Source organism: Kwoniella bestiolae, chromosome 1 (assembly GCF_000512585.2).
Source record: "Kwoniella bestiolae CBS 10118 chromosome 1, complete sequence".
Classification (NCBI taxonomy): Eukaryota; Fungi; Basidiomycota; class Tremellomycetes; order Tremellales; family Cryptococcaceae; genus Kwoniella; species Kwoniella bestiolae.
The window spans coordinates 3,664,226-3,688,951 of NC_089241.1; the positions used below are offsets into that span (position 1 = coordinate 3,664,226).

The 24,726-nt window shown below is 46.8% G+C and overlaps 8 protein-coding genes across 8 annotated transcripts; 7 read left to right on the forward strand and 1 right to left on the reverse strand.

The window, feature by feature from the left end:
* Window positions 1-227: 227 nt before the first annotated feature.
* On the forward strand, window positions 228-636 carry I302_101385 (uncharacterized protein; the record flags this gene model as incomplete). The annotated part of the gene is made up of 2 exons (XM_019186772.1): window positions 228-382; window positions 501-636. The coding sequence occupies 2 exons, from the start codon at window positions 228-230 to the stop codon at window positions 634-636; spliced, it is 291 nt and encodes a 96-aa protein (XP_019049650.1).
* Window positions 637-1,137: 501 nt separating this feature from the next.
* Window positions 1,138-5,632, reverse strand: I302_101386 (pyruvate carboxylase; the record flags this gene model as incomplete). Its single annotated transcript, XM_019186773.2, has 11 exons — window positions 1,138-1,245; window positions 1,325-1,664; window positions 1,784-2,175; window positions 2,242-2,335; window positions 2,397-2,598; window positions 2,712-3,774; window positions 3,836-4,384; window positions 4,451-4,560; window positions 4,638-4,996; window positions 5,099-5,383; window positions 5,475-5,632. 11 exons carry the CDS (start codon window positions 5,630-5,632, stop codon window positions 1,138-1,140), a joined length of 3,660 nt encoding a protein of 1,219 aa, XP_019049651.2.
* A 2,464-nt stretch (window positions 5,633-8,096) lies between these two features.
* Window positions 8,097-9,147, forward strand: I302_101387 (uncharacterized protein; the record flags this gene model as incomplete). The annotated part of the gene is made up of 3 exons (XM_019186774.1): window positions 8,097-8,358; window positions 8,466-8,758; window positions 8,854-9,147. The coding sequence occupies 3 exons, from the start codon at window positions 8,097-8,099 to the stop codon at window positions 9,145-9,147; spliced, it is 849 nt and encodes a 282-aa protein (XP_019049652.1).
* A 332-nt stretch (window positions 9,148-9,479) lies between these two features.
* On the forward strand, window positions 9,480-11,834 carry I302_101388 (uncharacterized protein; the record flags this gene model as incomplete). Its single annotated transcript, XM_019186775.1, has 3 exons — window positions 9,480-9,535; window positions 9,593-10,353; window positions 10,447-11,834. 3 exons carry the CDS (start codon window positions 9,480-9,482, stop codon window positions 11,832-11,834), a joined length of 2,205 nt encoding a protein of 734 aa, XP_019049653.1.
* A 382-nt stretch (window positions 11,835-12,216) lies between these two features.
* Window positions 12,217-17,808, forward strand: I302_101389 (protein CFT1; the record flags this gene model as incomplete). Its single annotated transcript, XM_019186776.1, has 19 exons — window positions 12,217-12,522; window positions 12,652-12,804; window positions 12,917-13,140; window positions 13,230-13,966; window positions 14,081-14,244; window positions 14,298-14,366; window positions 14,418-14,579; window positions 14,633-14,768; window positions 14,818-14,990; window positions 15,041-15,514; window positions 15,581-15,922; window positions 16,004-16,196; window positions 16,267-16,493; window positions 16,563-16,715; window positions 16,790-16,936; window positions 17,021-17,168; window positions 17,237-17,374; window positions 17,443-17,572; window positions 17,634-17,808. 19 exons carry the CDS (start codon window positions 12,217-12,219, stop codon window positions 17,806-17,808), a joined length of 4,251 nt encoding a protein of 1,416 aa, XP_019049654.1.
* A 737-nt stretch (window positions 17,809-18,545) lies between these two features.
* I302_101390 (uncharacterized protein) lies at window positions 18,546-18,984 on the forward strand (the record flags this gene model as incomplete). The annotated part of the gene is made up of 3 exons (XM_019186777.1): window positions 18,546-18,633; window positions 18,703-18,792; window positions 18,872-18,984. 3 exons carry the CDS (start codon window positions 18,546-18,548, stop codon window positions 18,982-18,984), a joined length of 291 nt encoding a protein of 96 aa, XP_019049655.1.
* A 754-nt stretch (window positions 18,985-19,738) lies between these two features.
* On the forward strand, window positions 19,739-20,639 carry I302_101391 (uncharacterized protein; the record flags this gene model as incomplete). Its single annotated transcript, XM_019186778.1, has 4 exons — window positions 19,739-19,803; window positions 19,882-19,950; window positions 20,267-20,337; window positions 20,446-20,639. 4 exons carry the CDS (start codon window positions 19,739-19,741, stop codon window positions 20,637-20,639), a joined length of 399 nt encoding a protein of 132 aa, XP_019049656.1.
* An 894-nt stretch (window positions 20,640-21,533) lies between these two features.
* Window positions 21,534-24,294, forward strand: I302_101392 (uncharacterized protein; the record flags this gene model as incomplete). Its single annotated transcript, XM_065869281.1, has 16 exons — window positions 21,534-21,721; window positions 21,828-21,963; window positions 22,056-22,133; window positions 22,215-22,265; window positions 22,326-22,519; window positions 22,594-22,648; window positions 22,720-22,848; window positions 22,910-22,971; window positions 23,056-23,131; window positions 23,217-23,348; window positions 23,451-23,594; window positions 23,667-23,733; window positions 23,816-23,880; window positions 23,956-24,111; window positions 24,180-24,198; window positions 24,266-24,294. The coding sequence occupies 16 exons, from the start codon at window positions 21,534-21,536 to the stop codon at window positions 24,292-24,294; spliced, it is 1,581 nt and encodes a 526-aa protein (XP_065725353.1).
* Window positions 24,295-24,726: the final 432 nt, after the last annotated feature.

Here is a 24,726-nt window from a genome sequence, read left to right on the forward strand (position 1 = left end):
CGAGGGAGGATAAAGGAGGATAAACAAATGCAACATCATCAACTCTGGTAGACAAAGACAACCTACAACCTACAACCTACGATCACGATATCAGTCTCGCGAACGGACCATAAAAGAGCAGCCCAATCACAGCAGAACTAGGAATCTCACGACATTACACAAACCCACACCTCTCAACGCATACCTGAATCACCTCTCCCGTGATCGAACTCCCCACCCCAAACAAAATGTCAACCTTAAACCTCAAATCAAGGCATTACTCAGCCCTGGCCTCGCGCCTCCGAACCCTCCAGAACAACCTCTCAGAGACGGAGAAGCAATTGGAACTCATGACGGACCAGCTGAACTCCATGGCTAGGTTGGGTGTGGGATGTGGATCGCAGTGAGTCTGAGTTCGCCGCGTGGAGTGCTAGGATTTGGGATAATATTGCTTGCTCCACTCTTTCATCTGATGATACTTGTCGAAGACAACAGCATATGCTGATTGTTAATCCATTCAGGTTCATGGCCGTATCGCGTCTATTGGATATCGAGCTCCTCAAAGCTACTCAAGAACAGCAACAGCCGCAATCACAGCAGTACGATGAAAGTGCCAACACCACCCATGGTTCACAGTCACAATCGCAATCACAATAATCTCGCTCTGATCTCTCACATGTCTCTCCACTTCATCAATGCATCTAAGCAAGATCGGTCGATCACGATCAGTCACGTGGAACATCCCATGAGGTCCAAGTCTCGGAGAGAGACAAATTTGGGTTAAATCCTACCTTAGAAGTCGATGGAAAAATTGGCTATGGGGTTGAAATGGGTAAAACGATTAAAGGAAGAGACGGATTCGATGGGACGTGAAGTCGACTGAGGTCCATTGTAGTATACACCCTATCGAACGTTGTATGAAACACAGATATTCATAATCTCGCATGAACTGGACTGTCCCATCATCATCTCAATTGTTCAGCGACAGAACCACCTCAATCAATCGCATGATATGCATAGTCACAATCTAACCAGATCCAGGACCAGACCGAGACATCTCGTTTTTATTCAATTTCTTCTTTCAACAATTCAAACAATCTAAATCTGCACAATCCAAAAAATGGGTATATCCGTCTATCTCCCTTCTCTACTTTACGATTAATGAGTGATCTCAACGGTCAAATCACCTTGAGCGATCGAATCGTTCTCCTTCACCAGGACTCTCTTCACTTTACCAGAAACAGGCGACGAGACTACCGATTCCATCTATTGAACACCGATCAATTAGCAAGAGCAACCTCAAGAGATAACACTATTGTCATATTATAATGAAAGTATTACTCACTTTCATAGCACTCAACACACACAGGGGATCACCAGCCTTGACCTCCTGGCCCTCCTTGACCCTCACATCAATGACCACACCTGACATTGGCGAGCCGATAGATCCAGGATCGGACGAAGCCTTCTCCCTCGAGACATGCTCGATGGCAGCATTGGTATCTTCAATGACCACCGCTCGGGTCTCACCGTTGAGTTCGAAGAAACATTCTCTAGTACCCTTCTGTTCGTTCAGGGTACCGACGGCGAGAAGTTTGATAGTGAGAGTTTTACCTTGTTCGATCGAGATGGACATTTCTTCGCCTATCACTGGTTTACCGAGGAAGTATCGGGTGGGTACGACACTGAGTGGGGTGTACTAAATTAGCATTGTATCTTGTATAGTCGGACTTGTAGATCGACAAACAGTAGACCAAAGGAGAAAGAACAGAATCTGAGATTACTTGAAGGAGAAAAGGCTCACCTCAAATCACCATACTTCTCCACAAAGCCCTGGAACTCCTCAAACACCTTAGGATACATATAGTAACTCGCCACATCGAAATCAGTAATGTGCAAACCGAATTTATCCCTCAATTCCTTCTTGATAGTTTGGAAATCCAAAGGCTTCATCGATAATCCAGGTCGTTGATCGATCCTCTCCTTATCTCTGATAATGTTGGATCGGAGAGGTTCAGGGAATCCACCATATGGTTGGCCCAGGTATCCCTGGAAGAATTCCACTACACTCGATGGGAAGTCTAGGGTGGAAGCTTTGTCGAGGACATCGTCCTTGGAGAGGTTGTTGGATACCATGAATTGGGCGAAGTCGCCTACCACCTTAGAGGAGGGAGTAACTTTGACGATGTCACCGCACTATTCCGTTAAACAGTCAGCAATCTAGACATGAGATAGTAAGGGAAAAATACAGGTCAAACTCACAAGCTGGTTAGCCTCGATATACTTCCTCTTAATGTCCAACCACTGGGTACCAAGACCGAGTTGAGAAGCTTGGAATTGCAAGTTGGTGTATTGACTATCAAAGCGATGTGATCAGTACATGAGCGATGAGATTGCGAAAAAGGAGCTAGACCCACCCTCCAGGCATCTCATGGTCGAACACACCAGAATCAGAAGCTCTGACATTGGCTTCGAAACATTGGTAGAGCTTTCTTATTTGGGACCAGTATTGGTTCAAAGCTTGGATGTTCTCATGGGAGATACCAGTTCCAAGACCAGTTTGTTCGAGAGCTGAGCAGACAGCTCCCATAGCTGGTTGAGAGGTGAGACCGGAGAGATCTGAGCGGGGCCAGAGGATGTCATCAGTAAGATCTCTACACCCGTCATGAAAGGGGGAGCTGCCGATGGGTCTTGATACCAAACATGGAGGCAAAGAAGGGAAGCCAACTCACCATCGATAGCAACATCAACAACATCCGCACCAGCATGCGCACAAGCAATCATACTAGCAGCGGCAATACCGGCAGTATCATGCGAGTGAACGTGGATAGGTAGATCAGGGTGGGCCTTTCTGATTGAACCAATCAACAATCTAGCAGCTTCAGGCTTGAGCAGACCAGCCATATCCTTGATACCCAATACGTGGATACCTTCCTTGACCAACGCATCGGTGAGGTCGAGGTAATATTGTAAGGTGTATTTGGTTTTCTTGGGGTTGGCGACATCACCAGAGTAACAGATGGTAGCTTCGACAACACCTCCAGCTTTCTTGGCGGCGTCAATACCGATCTTCAAGTTGTCCAAGTAGTTCAAGGAATCGAAAATTCTGAAAATGTCCAATCCTGCTTCTACGGCCTTCTTGGAGAAGTCGTAAATGGCGTTATCGGGGTACGAAGTGTATCCGACAGCATTGGCACCTCGGACCAAAGCTTGAAGAGGGATGTTGGGGACCAATTTCCTGAGGGTTCTCAATCTGTCCCATGGGTCTTCGTAGAGGAATCGCATGGATACGTCGAAGGTAGCTCCACCCCAACATTCAAGTGAATACGCGTTCTGCAAAGCGTGAGAAGTTTCCTTGGCGATGTTGGCCATGTCGACGGTTCTCATTCGAGTGGCCAAAAGAGATTGATGGGCATCTCTCCATGTAGTGTCCATGATAAGAGTACCCTTGTAGTTTCTGATGGCTTTAGCGAAAGCTTCGGGACCTTCGTTGACGATGATGTTTCTCCAACCGTTTTGACAAGGTACAGAAGTATCGACAATCTTGGAAGAGTCGGCGTTGTCCCTGATTTGCGGGATGATAGCTTCGGTGTTGAGACCTGGTTCACCCATTTGACCTTTGATGGAAGAACCGTTGACTGCCAAGTCACCGAGGTATGCAAGGAGTTTCTGGGCTCTGTTTTGAGAGTGAACGAGTTTGAAGAGATCGGGGGTGTCATCGATGAAAGTGGTCCAGGTTTTTCCGGATTCGAAGACTTGGTGGGTAAGTAATCGGATAAGGAAGGGGATGTTGGTCTGAGCAACATCACTAAGTCAGCTCCCAATCACTATCACCGAAATACAGGCATGAGCTCACCTTGACACCTCTGATTCTGAACTCGATCAAAGCTCTCAACATCTTCCTTCTAGCAACTTCGAATGTAGCACCGCTGACAGAGCACTTGACGAGCAAAGAGTCGTAGTGAGGAGTGATTTGCGCACCAGCGTAACCGGAAGAAGCATCCAATCGCACACCATTACCACCGGCGGATCGATACACTTCGATCTTACCGGTATCAGGTTGGAAACCAGCAGCGGGATCTTCAGTGGTGATTCGACATTGGATGGCGAAACCTCTTCTGTGGATGTGCTCTTGAGTCAAACCAAGTTGTTCAAGGGTGACACCAGCAGCGATTTGGATTTGAGCAGCAACGATATCGATACCGGTGATCTCTTCGGTGATGGTGTGTTCTACTTGGATACGGGGGTTAATCTCGATGAAATAGTGTCGGTTCTGTTGGTCTACCAAGAACTCGGCAGTACCGGCATTTCGGTAGTTGACACCTCGAGCAAGCTTGAGGGCGTCGCTGAGAATAGCTTGTCGGACAGACTCGTCAAGATGAGGAGCGGGGGCAACTTCAACGACCTATTCATCGTTGAATGAGCTTAGTGGATTGCATATACCGATGGTAGGTCTGAGCCTTCAACTCACCTTTTGGTGTCGTCTTTGCACTGAACAGTCTCGCTCGAAGAGGTGTACGCAGTTACCCTCACCATCAGCGAGCAGCTGGACTTCGATGTGTCTGGGTCGGTCGAGGAATCCTGTACAGCGCCGATGACATCAACATACACACTCTCTCAAAAATCAAACTATTCAGCAGGAAGCGAGGAAAACTCACGTTCAATGAAAACGGTACCATCACCGAAAGCAGATTTGGCTTCACTGACAGCTCGTTCAAAGCTCTCCTTGAAGGATTCTTGATCTCTGACTACTCTCATACCTCGTCCACCACCACCCATAGCAGCCTTGATGATCACTGGGAAACCGTACTTCTCGATGAATTCAGAAGCTTTGTCGTATGATTCCACGGGACCGGGAGTACCTGGTACGACAGGTACACCGGTCTTGATAGCCAAAGTTCTAGCTTTGGTCTTGTCACCTAAGGCATCGATGGTCTCTGGTCGAGGACCGATGAAGGCGATTCCTGCATCTTCAACTTTCTTGGCGAAGCCTGCGTTCTCGGAGAGGAAACCGTAACTAGTTAGGGGTAGGATAACAGCTTAGCTCAAGCTCTCAATCTCGGCCCAGCATGTTTCCAATAACCAGGCCAAATCTTCTGAAGAAAGATGTTTCACTCACCCAGGATGAATCATGTCAACCTCATGCTCCAAAGCGATTCTAACGATATCATCTTGAGACAAGTAAGCAGCGACAGGAGCTAAACCTTTTCCGACCAGGTAGGATTCATCAGACTTGTATCTGTGGGCACCCATCCTGTCTTCATGCGAGTAGATGGCAACAGTCGACATTGCCAATTCGTGTGCTGTTCTGAACACTCGAATGGCAATTTCACCTCTGTTGGCCACGAGGACCTTCTTGAGGGGACCGGAGTGACCGGCCTGCTTCTTTCTTAGACCATGAATGCTGTATCGAAATAATTATCAGTATGAGATCTACACCAAAGAGAGGAAAGGTCGCAGAAAGTGATGGGGGAGAGAGGAGCTCCAAAACTTACGTATGGGGATTGACAGAGGGGGTAGAAGGGGTACCGGGTCTGGATGTGTCGTAACCCAAGTGGCTGACCCAAGCTTCGATCTGTTGGTGGGTTGAACGCCCATGGGTGAAGTAGGAGGGTTTGTCCATGTCATTTTCAGGATACAGGTGGATGGTCATTATGATTTAGGTGGTCGTACAGTGTGTCAAGATGAAGAAAAAGAAGGAGAGCATGGTTGTATCAGCATACGTTTCCAGCTCTTGGGTGGTGAATATATAGGTCATAAACGTGCGATGGGAAGTGACAAAGGTATAGCGTCCTTTTGTAGGGGTGTGTGTGATGGGCGATAACAAAGACAAGTTTACGTGTGGGATATCCCTCGGTAAGAAAGACTCATGGATGAATAGGTAAGGCGAGAAGCGGTTTGATGGTACTTACAGGAGTCTGCGCTTCGGCCATGATGTATGTATTGTGCGTGTTTTCTAATTTGTCTGTCTGTCTAACCAAGATGTTAAAGACAGATGTGGTCTAGAAGTAGAGAAGAAAGAGGTGGAATGAGATCCGGTGGGGAATTTACGTGTGGAAACTTGACACGTAGAGTGGAGGGGATGTGTACTAGTACTTGGCGTGTGAAACAAAGGAATGATAAGAGATACAGATCAAAGATCTGAAGGGAATCAATCACCTTTGTCTGAATGATGTAAGGATTATAATATGTATAAACCTTTTTTCAGAAAAACAAAGATGGATGTAACAGTGAGCAGGTATGTCGGGACGATGATTGACCGCTATCGAGTAGAGTAGACGGAATGATTTTTCAGTGTTAATGGTGATATCGAGTTATGAGTTTATCGGTTGTCCGTCTCCATTGATTGGTTGGTTGGCTACGCTTGATGACGATATGTCCTATCCTACTGCCTATATGGTATCTACCGGTTATAGCATTTGTCCATACAAGCGTACTCATGGGAGACGGGGCACCGCCACACCCATTACCTCCGTCAACCAATCATATCATTCAATTGCCAATCATCCCATTCACCGGATCTCGGCCCGTGTTAATCAAGTACTTGCGCGATCGAATCTAACCAATTCTCAACTTGGAGCTCAACATTGCAGTACGGTGGCCAGTTCAATCCGATAAAACCGATAGCTTTCACTTTTTCCATGCACGCTCGAGCAGTCCTTTGTGTACCGATGAGACGGCGAGACATCTCGGTACAAAGCTATCAAAGCGGATTTATCTCAACGACATGAAAGAGTGAATAAACTCGACTGCAATAAGCATGAGTCAACATTTAACTAGGTGAACACCCCTGTTTTCCGTTGTGGGGAACGGAATCAGATCCCTTATCTAAAGGAAAGAAAAGCAAACTCGCTTGACTCGAAAGAGTTATTTTTACGTAAGCAAGACTGTGTGCAAACCAAATGAAAATGGACAGGCAACTTGACGACATAGATGGTATATGAGCAAGGTTCGAACTCGAACCCCTTGCGTCGTTTTGAAAAGTATACGAGATCATTTGCCTCACCTGGACCGCTCAGTACATTGAAAGGGAAGGCGATGGCCAGGTGCATGCTTGACAATTCCTATACCAGTCCCATTCCAGTATTTATCACCTCCATAACCTCTCAGCTGCCGCGCCGCACTCACGATCAACAAAGTGGAACACTGTCCGACTAGGGCAGCACAGCACAGTACACACAGGCCATCGGCTGTCCTACAAGAAGAGATGAATGTACAGTATAATCTGATGCTCCATACCCCATACCCCATAATTATACCTCATCCGGATCATCTCGTCTCGTAAGAGCGTTGCGTTTGCTGCTCGACAAGTCCGCAGGCACAGAAATGTCCGTGTCGTCAGGGCATGGCAATCAAGCGTCCTTTCAGATCAAACGGGTGTTGGTCGCTGAGTTTCCCTCCTTAAGTGATCGATCCTCCACACCATGTCCAGGTCCAGCATTCCTACAGACCGTTCATCCGGCACCTACCAAGTTCAGATGCCGTGATTCCGGACGCAAAACGCGCAACTTGCAATAGAGTTTATAGATCAGCATGGGCATAGACATGGACATGGCTTGTCTCGTACCTTTTTTTGATCGACGGTCCATCAATGCCAAGATGCAATCGTGTAACATTCAAAAATACCTACTTGAAATTCCGTTTCGTCTCCATGCTACACGTCAGTGCCCTCCCCACAAATTTCTGCTGATACGGCAAGGCATGGCTGCAGCGAACCCAAGAGCCCAAAATAGGTATTTTACTTTCATATGCTTGATAACGAGATGGATCTCTTGGCATTCACCATTATTACCATCTTTAGCTACACACGTTACGTTGCATTCCGGTGCCCATAAGGTATGTTTTGCTTCGTTCCTGATGGACCTGTAATTTTAGGTACTTGTTTTGCAGATCTCACTGGACACCGTCCTTTGCTGGATCCAGCGATGTCCTGGGGTAAGAGCGGAGAAGCCACCATTGTTTTTTGGGTGTTGGGTTGCTCGCAGGAATGGCCGGTCGGCTGTATCCTTCGGGTGTCTTGTTCAGCTTCAGATGGATATATAAACAGTACAAACAACATCCCCGTACTCCCTCCTATCCCCCCTATATCATCAATCCCAAAAACATTCCACGACACCATGCAATTCACCACCACCTTCCTCATCCTCGCTTCTCTAGCTACCTCCGCATTCGCCAAGATCGCTGCTGGCTCCGGTGACTTCGCGGTAACCATCAATGGGAAGACTTACAACCCCGATGCAGGGAAGAGTGCCAAACCCGACAAGCTATCTACTTGTACTGGTTTGATCCAGGTCCGAGGGGTGCACGTAGGGTACGATATAGATTGTGCGACTCTCGCGGTCAAGGACTATACGCTTACTGGTGCACCTGATGCTCAACGTATGTTGTCTCTTCCTCGTACTACTCTTCTACCTCCCTTTCGTCCCCTTCAAGGTAGCTTAACAATGCCATTGTATCGTGAGCCAAGAGCTGATCAAAAGATATAGGAATGGTAACCCGGCCCACCGTAATCTTCTCATCCAAATCCGCTACCCTCTCCCCAGCTCAATTGAAGGGAACGACCATCACAGATTTTGATCTTCGAGACGACGGCTTCAACATCATCTTCAAGACTTCCGCTGGGAAATTCAAGATCCAATCTAAAGATGGTGCTCAGGGGGGGATCTTCCAAATGGAGATTGAATTTGCAGGGGATGTGGAGTTCGTACATACCCTTGGACCGGAGTTGTTTTACTTTAAGAATGGTGTGACGGGGAAGATCAACTTTGGGAATGGGGAGGTAGGTTTGGATTTCCTCATGACAGTCATATCAGCCTATGTGTCCCTAATATACAGTGAGCAAGTGCACGACTGATCTCCTATTTAACCACTTAGTCCGCCGACTCAACCCACAAAATGCTCCTAGGCAAAGATTCCCCACAAGTAGCCACAAAGACCTACCAAGATGGCCGCACGACCAAATGGACCGTCTCTCCTGGCGGTAGGCTAGGTGGAGTATTGGGCGAAGATTCCACAGAGCTCGGAGCGGGCGCGTCGAACTGTACGAGCGATTGTCAAGCTCAGAATAGGATTAATGGGTCGATCCCGCCCAGTCAAGATCCGGTTGATCCTCAGCCTCTTCCTGGGGCTAAGAGGGGGGTTAGAGGTGTTGTTTATAGGGATGAGTAGGTTGGGGAACGAAGGGACCGAATCTTTGTACCTTCAATGTATGTTTCTTTTTTTGGGGAAATGGAACACATTTGGAAGTAGTGCTTCTTGATGTATGTATATTCTTGGGTGATTTGTCAAAGCACTTATATGGATCTGTGCTTAAGACGACGATTGCGGTCGAACTATAGCCACGTGATTTTGCGTTATTAGCGCGTTGCAAGTCAGTCGCGTCTAACGATGCACCGTGCGTAGCTGAACATTACTTTTGACATCCAACCTGGAAGAGTAACAGATCAAATATCGCTGTTCTCTACACATCACTGCATGACATCTCCTTCTACACAATCACAATGGAAGACTTCGTAAGAAGTAGGCTAGGTGCAGACTCATCCGACGCTGAGATCAGGTGAGCAACAACTATACACTCAGAATCACATCATACTACAGACTGACCCCCACGCAGGACCGTCATATCCAAACCCATCTGGCATCTTGTCCCCCTTCCTCTCCGCCAGATAAACCCCTCAGCATACAGATCACTCTCCATAAGAGGTCAGATACCATCCTTGAGATCATGCTGCATGTCAGTGATATCTAAAAACCTCCATTCCTACTCCATCGACCAATTCCAACATATCCCGAAAGTATTCATACAGCGCATAATCAGTAGGATAAGGAATGATAGGCTATACGAGGTCGATTTCGAGAATGAGAATAAATATGGACGGGGCTATCAGACTCGGAATCCTGACGAAGCTACCATCTGGGCATTATCTGCATTATTAGATCCGGAATCCACTGGTGATTTCCAATTATCTCTTCCGCAGGAATCAGTACTACAATACCTTACACCCAACAATCTATCCAAATACCCTCTACACCCTTTAGTCGAACTACCTATCCTGTATAGGACTCTCAATCCAAATGCAGGTGTCTCGCTCTTGACGACCTTGACTTTGGATGGGATGGATGGGATAGTTACCGATCAGAATATCCAGGCGCTGAAATACTGCACGAGCCTTACGGGATTATGGATGAAGGCTTGCAAGGTATCCGATAATGGAGTTAGACTTCTCACTTCGTCTTTGCTATTACCTGGGGAGAGAGGTGATAAGGAAGGAAGGGGATTATGGAGGTTGAGAAGTTGGAGTTTGGGGGGATGTAGAGGTGTGAGCGATAGATCGATGAGGAGCTTTGGTAGGTATCCTGGGTTGGTGATGCTTGGTGAGTGGTTCCACTCCACCTCTCTTTGTTTCTGCCTCCCCTTATCTGATACGGCGGAGATCAATGCTGACCAACAGGTTGAAATTGGAATAGACGTCCGAGATACATCGTGTACCACCTCTGCCATCGACATATTTAACCGTACTTGCCAGAACATCTTTGCAGGATACAATCCGGATTTCCAGCCATGTACAGAGGGACTGTTGGATCTCTTCTCACGGAGTTCAACTTCGTCGGCAATAATGGACAAGCTCTGTTTGACGTTGATCAAGCTCTTCACCAATACATCAAGCAATGATGATGATAAATCGCATATCTCATTGAATATCCATCCGTCCCATCGACCGATAGAGGAGAAATTCTTACCTCAATCTTCGACGAACAATAACACTCCATCTTACGAGGAGTGGAAAGCTAAGAGACAGATGGCGGAGAGAACCGTGTATAGAGGCAATGGAGTTGGTCAGATCTACGGATCGAGTGTTAGTGGTGTTACAGATGAGGTTGGGGATTTCCGTAAGAGAAGGAAAATAGCGATAGAGATGGAAGGGAAGGAGAGTGAACAGGACAGATACGCAGAGATGAGTAGCGTGGAGAAACGGAATTATACCAGACAGAAGAACAAGGAAGAGAAAGAATGGAGAGAAGCAATGTATAAGTGGAAGACAGATGATGTCCCCAAATCCAAACCTAAGATATACAAGGGACGCGGCAAAAAGGGAGAAGCGGAACGATCAAAATCTTTCGTCATGGGTACGCAGGGCGAACAGATCTTGATTGATAAATTGTCAAGAGACGATAGAAGCTTGATGTTGGTCAGGATGGTCAATGATGATTGGGAGAGATTGAGTTGGACAGTTAATGCTGGAACTGCAGAATCGAATCAGAAGACTAAAGGTGGATTTGACGTTGCGAAGACTTCGTTGACCCAGAAAATTCGAGCTACGAATCTTGTGGAAGGACTTTTGGGAAGTACAATGTCTACGTTCTCTTCAAGCCAACAAAGCAGCTCGCAATCGTCACAATCGAATCCTTTCAAGCAACCCTCCAGTCAACCTACATTATCTTCATCGCCTATACACTCCCCGCAGACGCCACAACGAGATAGGAATCCATTCAAATCGCAAGTTGTCAAATCGAATTCAATGGGTGCAAAACCATTATCTTCACCGTCTTCGTCACAATACCAATCGATAAGAAGGGAGGCCGGATCACAATCGGTATCTTCAAGTGGCAGTCCTTTCTCGTTCTCCCAACGACCAAACTCGGGATCCGAATCCGACATCAGACCATTTGTTTCCTCGCGAAATATCCTGAGGCCCACAGGAGACGAAAGATTTGGGAGTGCATCCAAAGATGAGCTCTCGTTCTCGTTCGCGAGCGGGACGAGGAAACGAACGTTTGATGGCTCGGCTTCTTCTGGGATAGAGGCGAAACGAGGGGGTATGAAGATGTTTTCGATTGGTTCACAGAGGAGATAGCGATGACTCCTTTTCGCATGTTCTTCGCACTAGTAGAGTAATGTTGTACTGTATATATACTTTACCGTTGTATCTCTTAAGTAGACTTCATGCATGCGAACAGCTTTGGATACAGTAAACTCATACGATTCTTTTCAGAATAGATGACGACTTGAAGTAGGTTGATATTACGTAAGCGAGTGGGATGATGAACTTTCGGTTAACCTTTCGAACGAAATAACACGCTCTCTATATTGCTCACAACATGAACAAAGATAACCTTGCAATTCACCATTGAAAGATATACCCACACGTAAAGAGAGCTCAAGGGATTCTTGTCTGCCCAAAGATTGATCTGAACTCCTCACACCACCTGATCCCACTCCGACTCGACGCGGCTGAGATGCACGCATTCCACCAAACCCTCCTCCCCTCTTCGTCGATCCACCATTCCCTCTTCCTCCCAAACTTCACCCCGTCGACGATCTACCCTTTACCCAAACCCATTGACGATACCGCGCCAGATGTGAAGGTCATAGGTAATTTGATCGTGGCTGGGGGAGAGAATCTGAGGGTATTTGAAATTAGAGAGTTCCAGCAGTATCCTATTTTGCAAAATGGGATAGTGAACGGAGAAGGGGACGAAGAGATGTTGGAGGAAGGTGAGGAGAGGTTGGGAGATGGTTTTTTCGATGATGGAAATTCTAAGGTATGTCCCTCCCTCTTCTATACACCATCCTCCTCTAGTATTTTGTGCGAACGCCTTGTATTTACTTAAACTGGGGTTCATAACACAATCCCTGGGCCTTATACTGATCAGGCATGTTTCGTCTCACAGAGAGATCCGGTCAAGCTTGAAACTCGAAGAAAGTTACATCTACTGGCTCAATACGATCTGAACGGAACTGTCACGGGATTATCTGGTCTGAGGACTATAGAAAGTAGTGTAGATGGCTTGGATAGATTGTTGGTATCGTTCGAACATGCCAAGGTGAGTTTTCACCCGTACTTTCCCTCTTTCTGACAAGCTGTTAGAGGACTCGACCTGCATATAGGCCGGTATAAAATACATGTGACTGACATTGCTCCTTTATACTTCTCAGATGGCCCTCCTCGAATGGTCCAGAGGATCCATATCGACCGTCTCCTTACATACATATGAGAGATGTTCTCAGATGGTCTCGGGGGATGTCCAGACCTACGTACCGATGTTACGGACGGATCCATTATCTAGATTAGCAGTTCTGAGTCTTCCTGAGGATAGTCTGGCGGTATTGCCTGTGTTGCAGGAGCAGTTGGAGCTGGACCTAATGGAGGGTTATGCTCGGTGAGTATGGCACCTGAACCTAAAACGGTTCTGTTTCTGAACAATCACAAATCGCTAACCTTCTGTCTCGTTCTGATCCGATCGTACAGAGACGTCCCCTACTCCCCTTCGTTCGTCCTATCCCTCTCCGACGTCTCACCCGCCCTCAAGAATTTGCAAGATCTCCTTTTCCTCCCTGGATTCCATTCGCCCACCCTCGCTCTCCTGTACTCTCCCTTGCACACCTTTTCAGGTCGGTATCAATCCATCAAAGACAATTACTGTCTCGAGATCCGTACGATCGACCTATCGTCCGGTGGGACATACCCCTTACTCACCTCAGTCACTGGATTACCTAGTGATTCTCTATACCTCGTTGCCTGCCCGTCCGAGCTCGGAGGAGTGGTCATAGTGACATCAACAGGATTAGTTCATATCGACCAGTCCGGACGGGTGGTAGGAACATCGGTGAATGCCTGGTGGTCCTACGCTACAGCTCTCAAAACAGACCACGAATCTGAATCTAGAAAGATATCACTAGAGGGATCGAAATGTCTGTTTGTGAATGGAAGAGATATGTTGTTGATTCTGCAGAATGGTGATACCCACCAAGTAAGATTTGAGATGGATGGTAGGAATGTTGGACAGATCAAGATTGATGAGTCGACTAGTACCGTCCCTCCTCCCTCGAGTGTGGTTATTGCGGGAGACAAAGCGTTGTTTGTGGGTAGCGCGGAAGGTGATTCGTTGTTGGCTAAGATCAATGAGGATAGAGAGGTGGCGGTGGATGGTGAGGGTGTGAAAGAGGAGAAGGTTAAGGATGATATGGAAGTTGATTGGGATGAAGGTGTGTCTATCTTCAATCTTCTCTTCTTTATTGCCATTCGTTCTTGAGCTTGTGTTCTCCCGTGTCTTGTCAAAACGGGTCTTGAATACTGACGATGCTGTTTCCTCCTTCTAGACCTGTATGGCGACATGAACGATCCTTCAAATGCTGGGCTGGTCAATGGTCATCAGAAAGAAGCCACCGGGCCCGCTAAGATATCCGTATCGACCTATGATGTGCTGGAGGGTGTAGGGAAAATCATGGATATAGAGTTTGGAATAGCTGCGACGGATCAAGGGGTAAGTAGTTCGTATCGACTCTTCGATCTTCAGCTGACCCCAACTCCTCTCAGACCCGTACGTATCCTCAGCTGGTGGCTATAAGTGGTGGAAGTAAGAGATCCACCTTGAACGTATTCAGGGTGAGTTCATCGTTAATGTATGAGCATTTCAGCTGACTCCTACTCGAAAAGCGTGGTATACCTATCACTAAACGACGTCGGTTCAACGAGTTATCATCTTCGGAAGCAGTCTGGTTCCTCCCGATCGATCGACCTTCTGCACAAAAATATAAGGATATACGAGATTCAGAGCAGACGACTATGTTGTTCAGTACGGAGCGCAATGCGACTCGTGTAAGTCGCATTGCACAAGGCTAGAAAACGATAAACTGATACATCGTGCATAGATCTTCGCCTTGTCTACCAAAGCCAACCCCGAGCAGATAGGTAGGATAGATGGAAGAACACTTAATGCAGCTCCCTTCTTCCAGAGGAGTTGCGTAATGCATGTTACTCCTTCTGAAGTGACTTTGCTCGATAACAGTAAGTGATATGAATTGTCTTGCTCGCAAAAGTGCTGATAGCAATTCAGACGGAAGACCGATACAGGTGATATGTCCAAAATCGGATTTAGCCCCTATAATGAGCGCCAGTATATCTGATCCATACGTGGTGATACGCAGGAAGGATGGGAATGTATCGTTCTTTGTCGGTGACACTGTGGCTAGAACGGTATCAGAGGGATCTATTGGAGGAGAGGGATCTGTGAGCTAAGTCCTGCCGGGTTATAGTGCGATAAGCTGACGTATGAGCAGGAAACACCTAAATGCCAAGCAATCGAGGTGTTCTCAGATACAACGGGTATCTACCGAACTTTTGAGCCTTCTCGCGCTGCCGACACAATCCAGCTAGACGGTCAAGCCTCCACCAGCCGATCGAACGCCATCAAGCATGGTCAGCAATCGCGAATGCAATTGACACAGCAGCAGATTAAGCGACTCCAAGAGCAGGAACCTGCAATTTCGGTTGACGCCCCAAGTATGGAAACTGCCATGAATGCTTCCAGGGGTACACAGTGGTTGTCACTCTTGACCGATAGAGGGGAACTACAGATCCGCTCGTTACCTGATCTCAAGGTCGTTCTTCAATCGGATGGATTAGGATCATCTGCACCTACATTTACGGATGATCTGATTGATGGAGTATTGAAAGATGACGAGATCGAAGATCAAGTTGTACAGATGGCGTTCTGTCCCATCGGAAAAGGAACTGTCCGACCTCATTTACTGGTAAGCTTGTGTGGTATCGTATAGAGTGGCAGGATAGCTGATATCTCGCGAATTGGAAAAAAACAGGCATTACATCATTCTGGACGATTGAATGCATACGAAGCTCAACCCAGATTCACAGTTGATTCGTCTACGCAAACAAGACGATCATTAGCTGTAAGATTCAGGAAAGTACATACGCAGTTACTACCTATCTCAGGTGGATCGACCAAATTACCATATACGATCATACCGTTTGATGAGATCGAAGGTATCATTGGTGCTTTCATTACGGGCGAGAAACCACATTGGATAGTTTCGAGCGATGCCCATCCACTCAGGACTTATGCGCTGAAACAGGCTGCTATGTCTTTCGGAAAGACTACGCATCTCGGTGGGAAAGGTGAATACTTCATTAGGATTGAGGACGTGAGTTTCCCGATCTCGTTTAGACTTTATAGCGAACCTGGCTTTGGGGTAGTCTTAGGCTGATGGGCTGTTGATCTCCAGGGCTCTTTCATATGCTATCTCCCACCTACACTTAACACCGATTTCGCCATTCCATGTGATCGATATGACATGGATAGAGTATATACCTCCATAGCATTCGATCCGACTTCGGCGCATTACGTCGGTGCGGCTAGTATCGAAGTACCGTTCCAGGCGTATGATGAAGAGGGTGAGATTCAGATAGGTCCAGAAGGTAAGTGACGTCTCTGATCTCCGCACTTCTCCTTCGGATATCAAGACTCACCTGATCGTGTGTTCAACAGGTGAAAATTTCATACCACCCACGAACCAGCGGTCTACCCTCGAGCTTTTCTCCCAAGGGTCTGATCCATGGCGAGTCATAGATGGATACGATTTCGATCAGAATGAAGAGGTCCTGTGCCTCGAGAGTGTCACGTTGGAATCCCCAGGTGGAGAAGGCGGTTATAGGGATTTCATAGCGGTTGGAACTGGGTTCAATTTCGGTGAGGATAGAGCTACCAGGGGTAATGTGAGTTATCACCATGCCGGATTCTTGTTGTAACTCACGAGATTCGCTGATGTTGAGTATCTGGATTAGACGTATATATTCGAGATTGTCGAGACCGTCGGTAAAGGGAAGAACACCGGTTCAGGCTGGATCTTGAAATTACGAGCGAAAGATCCAGCTAGGAATCCAGTTTCTGCTATAAGTCATATCAACGGTTATCTGCTGAATTCGAATGGCCCGAAGGTCAGTTCGATACCCCTTTTTGTCTTAACCATCTGCGATGAATGACTGACACGATCATTCTGGTGGGGTTATAGCTCTACGTGAAAGGCTTTGACGATGATCAACAGCTCATGGGATTGGCCTTCTTGGACGTGCAGATATACGTTACTAGCATAAAAGTCTTCAAGAACTTTATACTGGTCAGCGATCTTTACAAGAATTTCTGGTTTATCGCTTTACAGGTAAGCTCGTCCATTCCATCCCAACACGAGGTCTTCTGATCTTATCGTAACTTTTGGATGTTGGCTAATACATTCAACGTATAGGAGGACCCATACAAGCTTACAACAATCAGTAAAGATCTTCAACCCGTCTCGCCTGTCGTTACTGATTTCCTGGTCCACGAGAGTCAGATGACATTTGTATCTAATGATAGGGAGGGCAATATGAGGATGTTAGATTTTGATCCTACTGGTGAGCTAAAACGTTCTTCATCTCTTTATTGGAAGGTTCCGCTGATCTTATGTGCACGACCTGGACAGATCCCGATTCACTCAACGGAGAAAGGGTATTGCTCAGGACGGAATATCATACAGGCGCTCCTGTCACTACGTCCAAGGTCATTGCTAGGCGTAAGACCGCTGAAGAGGAATATGCACCTCAGACGCAGATTATTTACGGTACGCTTCCCCTTTGTTCTCTCACAAGCCTAAGATCTGACGGTTGATATTTTGCGGTTCGTGTACAGCCACTGCGGATGGAGCTCTGACGACACTGGTATCTGTCAAATCGGCGCGATTCAAGCGATTACAACTTGTTTCTGACCAGTTGGTGAGGAATGCTCAGCATATAGCGGGGTTGAATCCAAAGGCATTTAGGTGAGTGACTACCCCAAACAACCAACCCAGTGGCAGAATCAAGCTTATCGTATCAATGTAGAACCGTCCAAAACGATCTGTTACCCAAACCATTATCAAAAGGTATACTCGATGGAACCCTCTTATCCTACTTCGCCCTTCAGCCTCTGAACAGACAGAAAGAAATGATGAGGCAGATAGGGACGGATGCTGTTACTGTTGCTAGTGATATTGCTGCTTTGGGTGGATTTTGGTAGATGCGCATTCAGAGCTACATGCATTGCTTATTGGGAAGATGTGTTTGTCGCGGAACTATGTGTCATCTCCAAGTGTTTCTCATTTGTCAGCGGTGTATTGATCTTCTCTTGTGTTATCGACCACAATGGCGGGACATCTTGGTAAAACGTGTAGCACGATGTCGTTGGAAGAAAGGCGGCTATCTCTCCTTTATGATGTGGTGCCTTCCGAGACTCACCATCGTTGTCGCTGCTGATAACTTCATGTTGCGCGCTTGCATGACATTTACCTCTTTCTTCAGTTACGATGGAAACCAGCATCAGAGGCAGAGCTTCCGTATTCAAACACACAGATGAGCACTCAATCGACGGAAAGGAGATACAGACCAAGAACCCAAGCAAACCGCCAAAAGGCGAGGGATTATGGGGGGTGAGTTTGTGAAGATTTATAAATCAGGGTGAACAACTCCATCATCAACTTTCGTTGCTAAGCGTGACCGTGCCAACTTAGCTCAATCATATCTTTGGAAAAATTACATCATTGTTTAGAATGTGAACCAGATGATCCCGATTTATCATACGAGCTAGATCTGCCGTTAACCTGTCAACATATCTCACATCGAGGTGGCTCATCATCCAATGATACAGAGAAGACCCGAGTACATCTATACACATCTACATGCGAGGAGTTCAAGCAGTGGTATTCACATCGTTTGGTCATGAGAACAATCGAATTAAATAGATATATCAAGGATCTCATGGCTTCGGAGTCTAGTTCTGTCAACCCTGCCAAAACTACTGGTACCATTGCTGGAACGAAGAAAAAATCGATAAAGATCAATGAATGTCAGTCGAACCAGTTGTCACCATCCGTGACTTGATGAAACTACAGTACAGGAGCTGATCATGCTATAGTGAAAGAGCGATTCTACAAGCATGTGGGATTACAATTGTCCGCCACCCTCACTGCTGACACGCCATTGTCCATGCGTGACAAAGTCGCTGGTGAGTGAGATTTCAAGCCTCAATGATATCATCCTGCGTAAGAACACAGCTGACGAAGAAACGCAAAATCAAACGGTAGCTGCAAAGAGGATGCTGAGTGAACAGACAGTCCCGGACGATTGGGAAGATGAAATATCTGACGCCGACGATGAAAACCTCATTGAAAATGAGACACAAGCGAACACTTCTTAGAAACCGCGAACGCTATTGGCACGCCGGGCAGCAAATTCGCCCGTCCTCATCAGTAGCCTTGGTAGATGTCAAATCACATGTAGCGTATGAAAGCGCTGTTGAAGTCAGTTGTCCGCCCTGGTCAGAAAGACAGTCCACTGAATGAAGGCTGTACAATCTCAGTATACTCATATATACTTAGTTATGCCACTCTTGTTCCATAAGCTTGCTTTTCTTGCACTGTCTCTCAAAGACTCAATCCTGTCGAACACTTCACTCGGACATGACGCTCATATTATCTCGCTCGTCGAGCATGATACAGCATAGATAGGGAGGTAACGCAACGCTCCTTTGGGGAGCTGTATCAGTGAGACTCTTTGAGTTATGCGTCATCATGACGATACAGAGGAGGTCGACCATCCTTTCATATGTACGTGCTTTCACATTACAACGCTTCGAGAACTCCAGTCAAGTGCTCGGTAAGCCCAGACCAGTAGGTATGACACGTCAGGCGAACAGTCAAACCAGTAAAAGGAATGAGGTGCAAGATCTTTTGACGTCAGGGGGGATACAAAATGCTCCAACCTCAATTTTGAGAAACTCATTCGAAGCTGTAAAGTCAGCAGCTCAGGTATAAAAGTCTAAGCAGGCAACTCAGCGGCTCGACATTGTCCTCATCCCCAAATTGATTTTCTACTTCAGACGCCACCACCCTCATTTTGTCGACGTTGACTATCTTTTTACACCACACTTGATTTTCTCTTGAGCTGCAATCATGAATCATACAAGCAACAACGACGAGACGAGCGCCCAGACTGAGACGGGTGTCTCCACAGGATTGTGAGTCTATGTAAAGCTGTCAGATTGCCACAAATCAAATATGAACCCCTCAAGCTGAAGGTATTGCACGCTGCACAGTCGACGAGATTGGAAAGACACTAGATACTTGCACGGTAAAAGTCTGAGCTTTCGGGACGAACAGAAAGGGTGAGTAATTTCGTTGATCAGGCAGACCCATCAGGCTCCCAAGGCTTGTTCTGACAGCTGGTTTCTTTCGTTTCAGTCACTATACTGATCGAAAAAGAGACGACTTGTCTATGAAAGGTATCTGTGGCTGCCCTAAATGTAAGACTAAATCCGTAGCTGTCGACCATCGGCTTCACTTCAGAAGCATTGGTCCGTATGCCTTATCTTGTTCACAAGACGGTACATGGGACGAAATGAATCACTATCGTTTCAAAACAGAAGAATGTGATTCTTGTGAGAAGACTAATCAAAACGAACATCGCCCACTTGCGATCAGCTATATAGAGTTGAATGTCAAGTGCGGAAAATCTGAAAGAGGACCTATAAACTCCAACAACCTAGAGCGTAGTGAGTCCTTGTGGTAATAAGCCAGTCCCATAGGGAGAACGGCGCAGGTTTTTCTATTGTAGACGTCTGTTAAAGAGGCTGATCTTTCTGGGAATACACGCTCAACAGTCTTCAAAAATGAGTTCCGACCAGACTTCATGGACAACGTCAAGTACAAGTCATCTCAGCTCTCTGATACAGCTGCAGGGTCCAAGAAAGCCGATACTGCGGCTGAAGACGAAACCCTTGTTAGCACTCCAGCCCTCAGAGAGGCTATCTTTCAAGACGCCGGTTCGAGGACCGATTCAGAAATATCGGCTTGATTCATGCTGTCTCGTTGAGATCTCACGGCTGATTGAAAAACCGTATGACGCTTGGGATCATATATGTGTCTGGGAGTGTGTTAGCTTCGAAGATGATAAATTATCGTTAGGATGTGATCAGACTGTACGACTTGACTTCTGTGTAAGACGGCTCCATTTGCGAGATATTAGGTGCCACTGTTCTAATCTTGAGACCGAGTAGGACGTGCACATGGTTGTGGGCGTCTAATCACCATGACGGTCACCTACCATCAGTCATGTCGTCCCTCTCATTTTCGGCTGGATATTCCAGGTGCATATCATACCAACACGAGTCGGGAGTTCATTCCGTCATGCATCCTATAGATTCAATGTTATTGACCAAGGGAGATAAGCCACGCTCATAGACCTTGAGTTGCCGATGGGGGTGGGGTGGTCGGTCATACCCGATGACTAGCTTCGATAGCAAGGAACGTTCAACGTTCACGATTGGTACCATATGGCACCTCGATTGATCCTCTTGGCATGATGTAAATAAAAGCTGCAGAACTGTCCTCGGGGGGATGAGGTAGCTTGGTTGACCCGCTTCTGTCGACCAGCGCCTCCGGACATAAGCGATAGCAGGGATGTAGCCCGAGACCTTCCGGAGGGACAATCTCGGAGCTTCCTCTTCTCTTCCTGGAAATGTGCCAAGAATCACTAGTCTGAATGTCAATATTTAAGGTTATATATCATCGTAAGAAGAGATAAGAATGGTGGAAATCACCGACTCGTCCATGAATACTGATGATAAGCGAAAGGGTATAGGAGATAGGCGATGAGAAGTGCGGATATATAAAGACAGCTATAACCCCCCCTCAAGGCAATCTTTGATAAGCGTATCAGCACCTAACATACTAAGTTGCAATTCGTGCCATGTCGACAGACCAAGTTCAAGTTCAAAGTGAGAAAGATCAAGTAGCGGTCCGAGAGGTCGATGCGGACGTGGTGGATGTGGGTGATTTGAAGGGAATCGCCGTCGGCGATCATGCCCATGAGGTGGGACTGGATCTTTATACCCAGTATGAGGGGTATGAATATACTTTCGAGGAGTCGAAGAGCATGTGAGTGGTGTCGTGTCATACACTCGACTTCCCAAGGTATACAATGTATGAACACGACAATATTGTATACATCGATCATGCTGAAACTGTATTGTATTTACCATAGCCTTCGAAAGATCGATCTCCGTATCCTACCCATATTCTGTCTAACCCAGGGACTAGCGTTCCTTGACAAGACTGCGATCAACTACGGTAATCTGTTCGGTATGAAGGACGGAGTTCATGTGACTTCAAAACAATTCGTGAGTCTCTCTTTCCATCGAGGTGATGCAGTAGGGCTAGGACGCATAACAATCGAGACGCTAACAAGAGATGGTTCGATGATACGTTACAGAGCTGGTTCGCATCTGCTTTCTACCTTGGCTATCTTGTCTCAGCCTGGCCTGGGAACATTTTACTTCAGAAGTACAACGTGAGTTCACTCGATCTCATTATCTTGGACATACGGACTTGTGCATTTTCGATTGCTGCTAATCAAGATGTACCCCTATAGACTGGACGAGTCATGGGTATCATCTGTTTCATCTGGGGTATCATCTGTGCCGTACGTACAATGAATCCCCGTCAAAATTCACCCCAAATTGATTGACGATCCCACCCACAGTGCACAGCGGCATGCCACAACTTCGCCGGAGTCCTGATCAACCGACTCCTTCTGGGAAGTCTCGAGGCAGCCGTCACTCCAGGATTGGGTCTGATGACTCCGCTATGGTGGAAGCTCGATGAGATCCCTGTGAGACATTTGACTTGGTATAGTTTTAACGGGTGGGCGGGGATTATTGGTGGATTGGTCGCGTAGTGAGTCTTCCGCTCCAGCGTCATGCCTTTCCGATCAGGAGCAAACGCTAAGTGTGGATGTGATGCGCGGATAGTGGTATAGGACATGCCTCTGGATCTGGTATACCCACCTGGGCATTAATCTTCGTTGTCAGTCGTACACCACCCTTCCCCTGGGGGATATGGATGGTCCATTAACACTGCATGCTTTGACTTCATAGGTATTCGGTTCATTCACCTCTTTATGGGGAATAATCATCCTACTATTCCTTCCCGACTCCCCTGCCTCGGCGAGGTTCCTATCCCAAGATCAGAAGGTGGTAGCCATTAAGCGAGTGGCCGAGAACAGAGTGAGGCGGACACAAGTCACTCACTGCTACATGCGGATGCTAAGTTATCTCTCAATGGTAGACCGGTACTAAAAACACAAAATTCAAGTGGGAACAGGTCCGCGAAGCTCTGAAAGATCCCAAGTAGGTAATACCTCCCTTGCCTTGTCCTGCATCCTGTACCGACATCGAGATGTACGATACTGATGATTTGGTGTTCCATTATAGGACATACTTCCTGTTCCTCGCTTCGGTGACTGCCCAAATCCCAAATGGAGTAGTAACAAACTTTTCATCCATCATCGTGAGTTCCCCTTTCTCCGTAAGACTCACTCTGCAAGGTCGGACTGTTAATCACGAGTGTATGTTGGGTACTTTTGCCCCTTTAGATCTCAGGATTCGGATTCAATCAACTTCAAACTACCCTACTGGACATTCCCAGCTCGGTCATCCAGATCGTCTCGTTAGTCCTCTCAGGATATTTCGCAGGAAAGTTCAAGAACAGCAGAGCTATAATGATGGTGAGTCGGCAATTTCATGCTGTCTAATCGACCGTAGAAACAACCCGTCATCCAGTCTGGTCGATCTGCTCACTTACTGATCCATACCAAACCATAATACAGTTTATCGGAAACTCAGCCTGCATCATCGCAGCCTGCTGCCTCACCTATGCCCCCAAATCGCAAACATGGGGTAGACTCGTGGCCTTCTGGTTCACGGGTTTTTCAAGTGTCGGCTTCTCATTGGGAATGGTCATGATTACTGCCGTGAGTTTGGTCACATCCATCCTCACATTCCCGGACATGTGTTAATTGACGTGTGACGTGTGGTTGTTGTAGAACGTCGGGGGATATACCAAGAGACAGACTATGACGGCGATTAATTTCGTGGGGTATTGTATTGGAAGTGAGTATGACCCTCATTTGATGTTTTCCGCTTCGAGTCGGTAGTTTGGTTGATTGCTTACTCTGATGGCTTAACCTTGTAGATATCGCTGGACCACACGTCGTTAAGGGGGAAGAGAAGGCCGCAGGATATCCAACAGCCACAAAGGTGAGTATAAGTCAACCTCACTTTCTCTTTTCAATTTCGAGATTGTATTATTGTAGCTGATCAATCGAGCTATAGGCAATGTTAGCGGGCTATACGGCCAAAACCATCTTCCACCTCATGTTGGGATTCTACATGTTGTACTGGAATAGGAAGTGGGACAAGCAGGCGAAGGAGAGGGGTGAAGAGATGAGTGAGAATGAGAGAGCCAAGAAGGCTGAACAGATTGGTATGGTATGTTGCGGACGTTCCTTGGATATGGTTTTTTTTCGTTTGGCTGACACCAGTGTGTCACTGTGCAGACCGATGCGACTGAATGGAGTGAGTTGTGCTTGAGTTTGGAGTTACGATGATTAGTGTTGTTAGCTGATGGGCGCTTGGGTATCAGATAATCCTTATTTCCGGTACTGTCTTTAAGCTGCGCTGTCATGCCCCGATGATGCGTAGCATGGGTATCTTTGAAAAGTAAAGAACGAGGGTTGTAGGTGGGGAGTGTGTAAGGGACGTAAAAGTACAGAGAGTAGTACTGTTGTAACATCATCAGTTATATTGACCTTGGTCAGAAGACGTTGGAACAGTTGTAAGGAGATCGGATGACGGTGGATCGTAAGAGGGCATTGGCAACGAATAAAAATGGAAGGAATCACTGTAGCGCTGTATTTGTAAGAGTGATAGCGGATCTACGTGGATCTGCAAAATGATGAAATACGAGATTGAAGCACATGGCTGGTATCGTTAGTAGCTCCGAAACAACAGGATCAACCGCCGCAGCACCACCATTTACACGTTTGAGACTAAAGGTTCCGAGCGTTGTATCTCTTTTAGCGCGTTTTGATGGCTAGTGGTCTT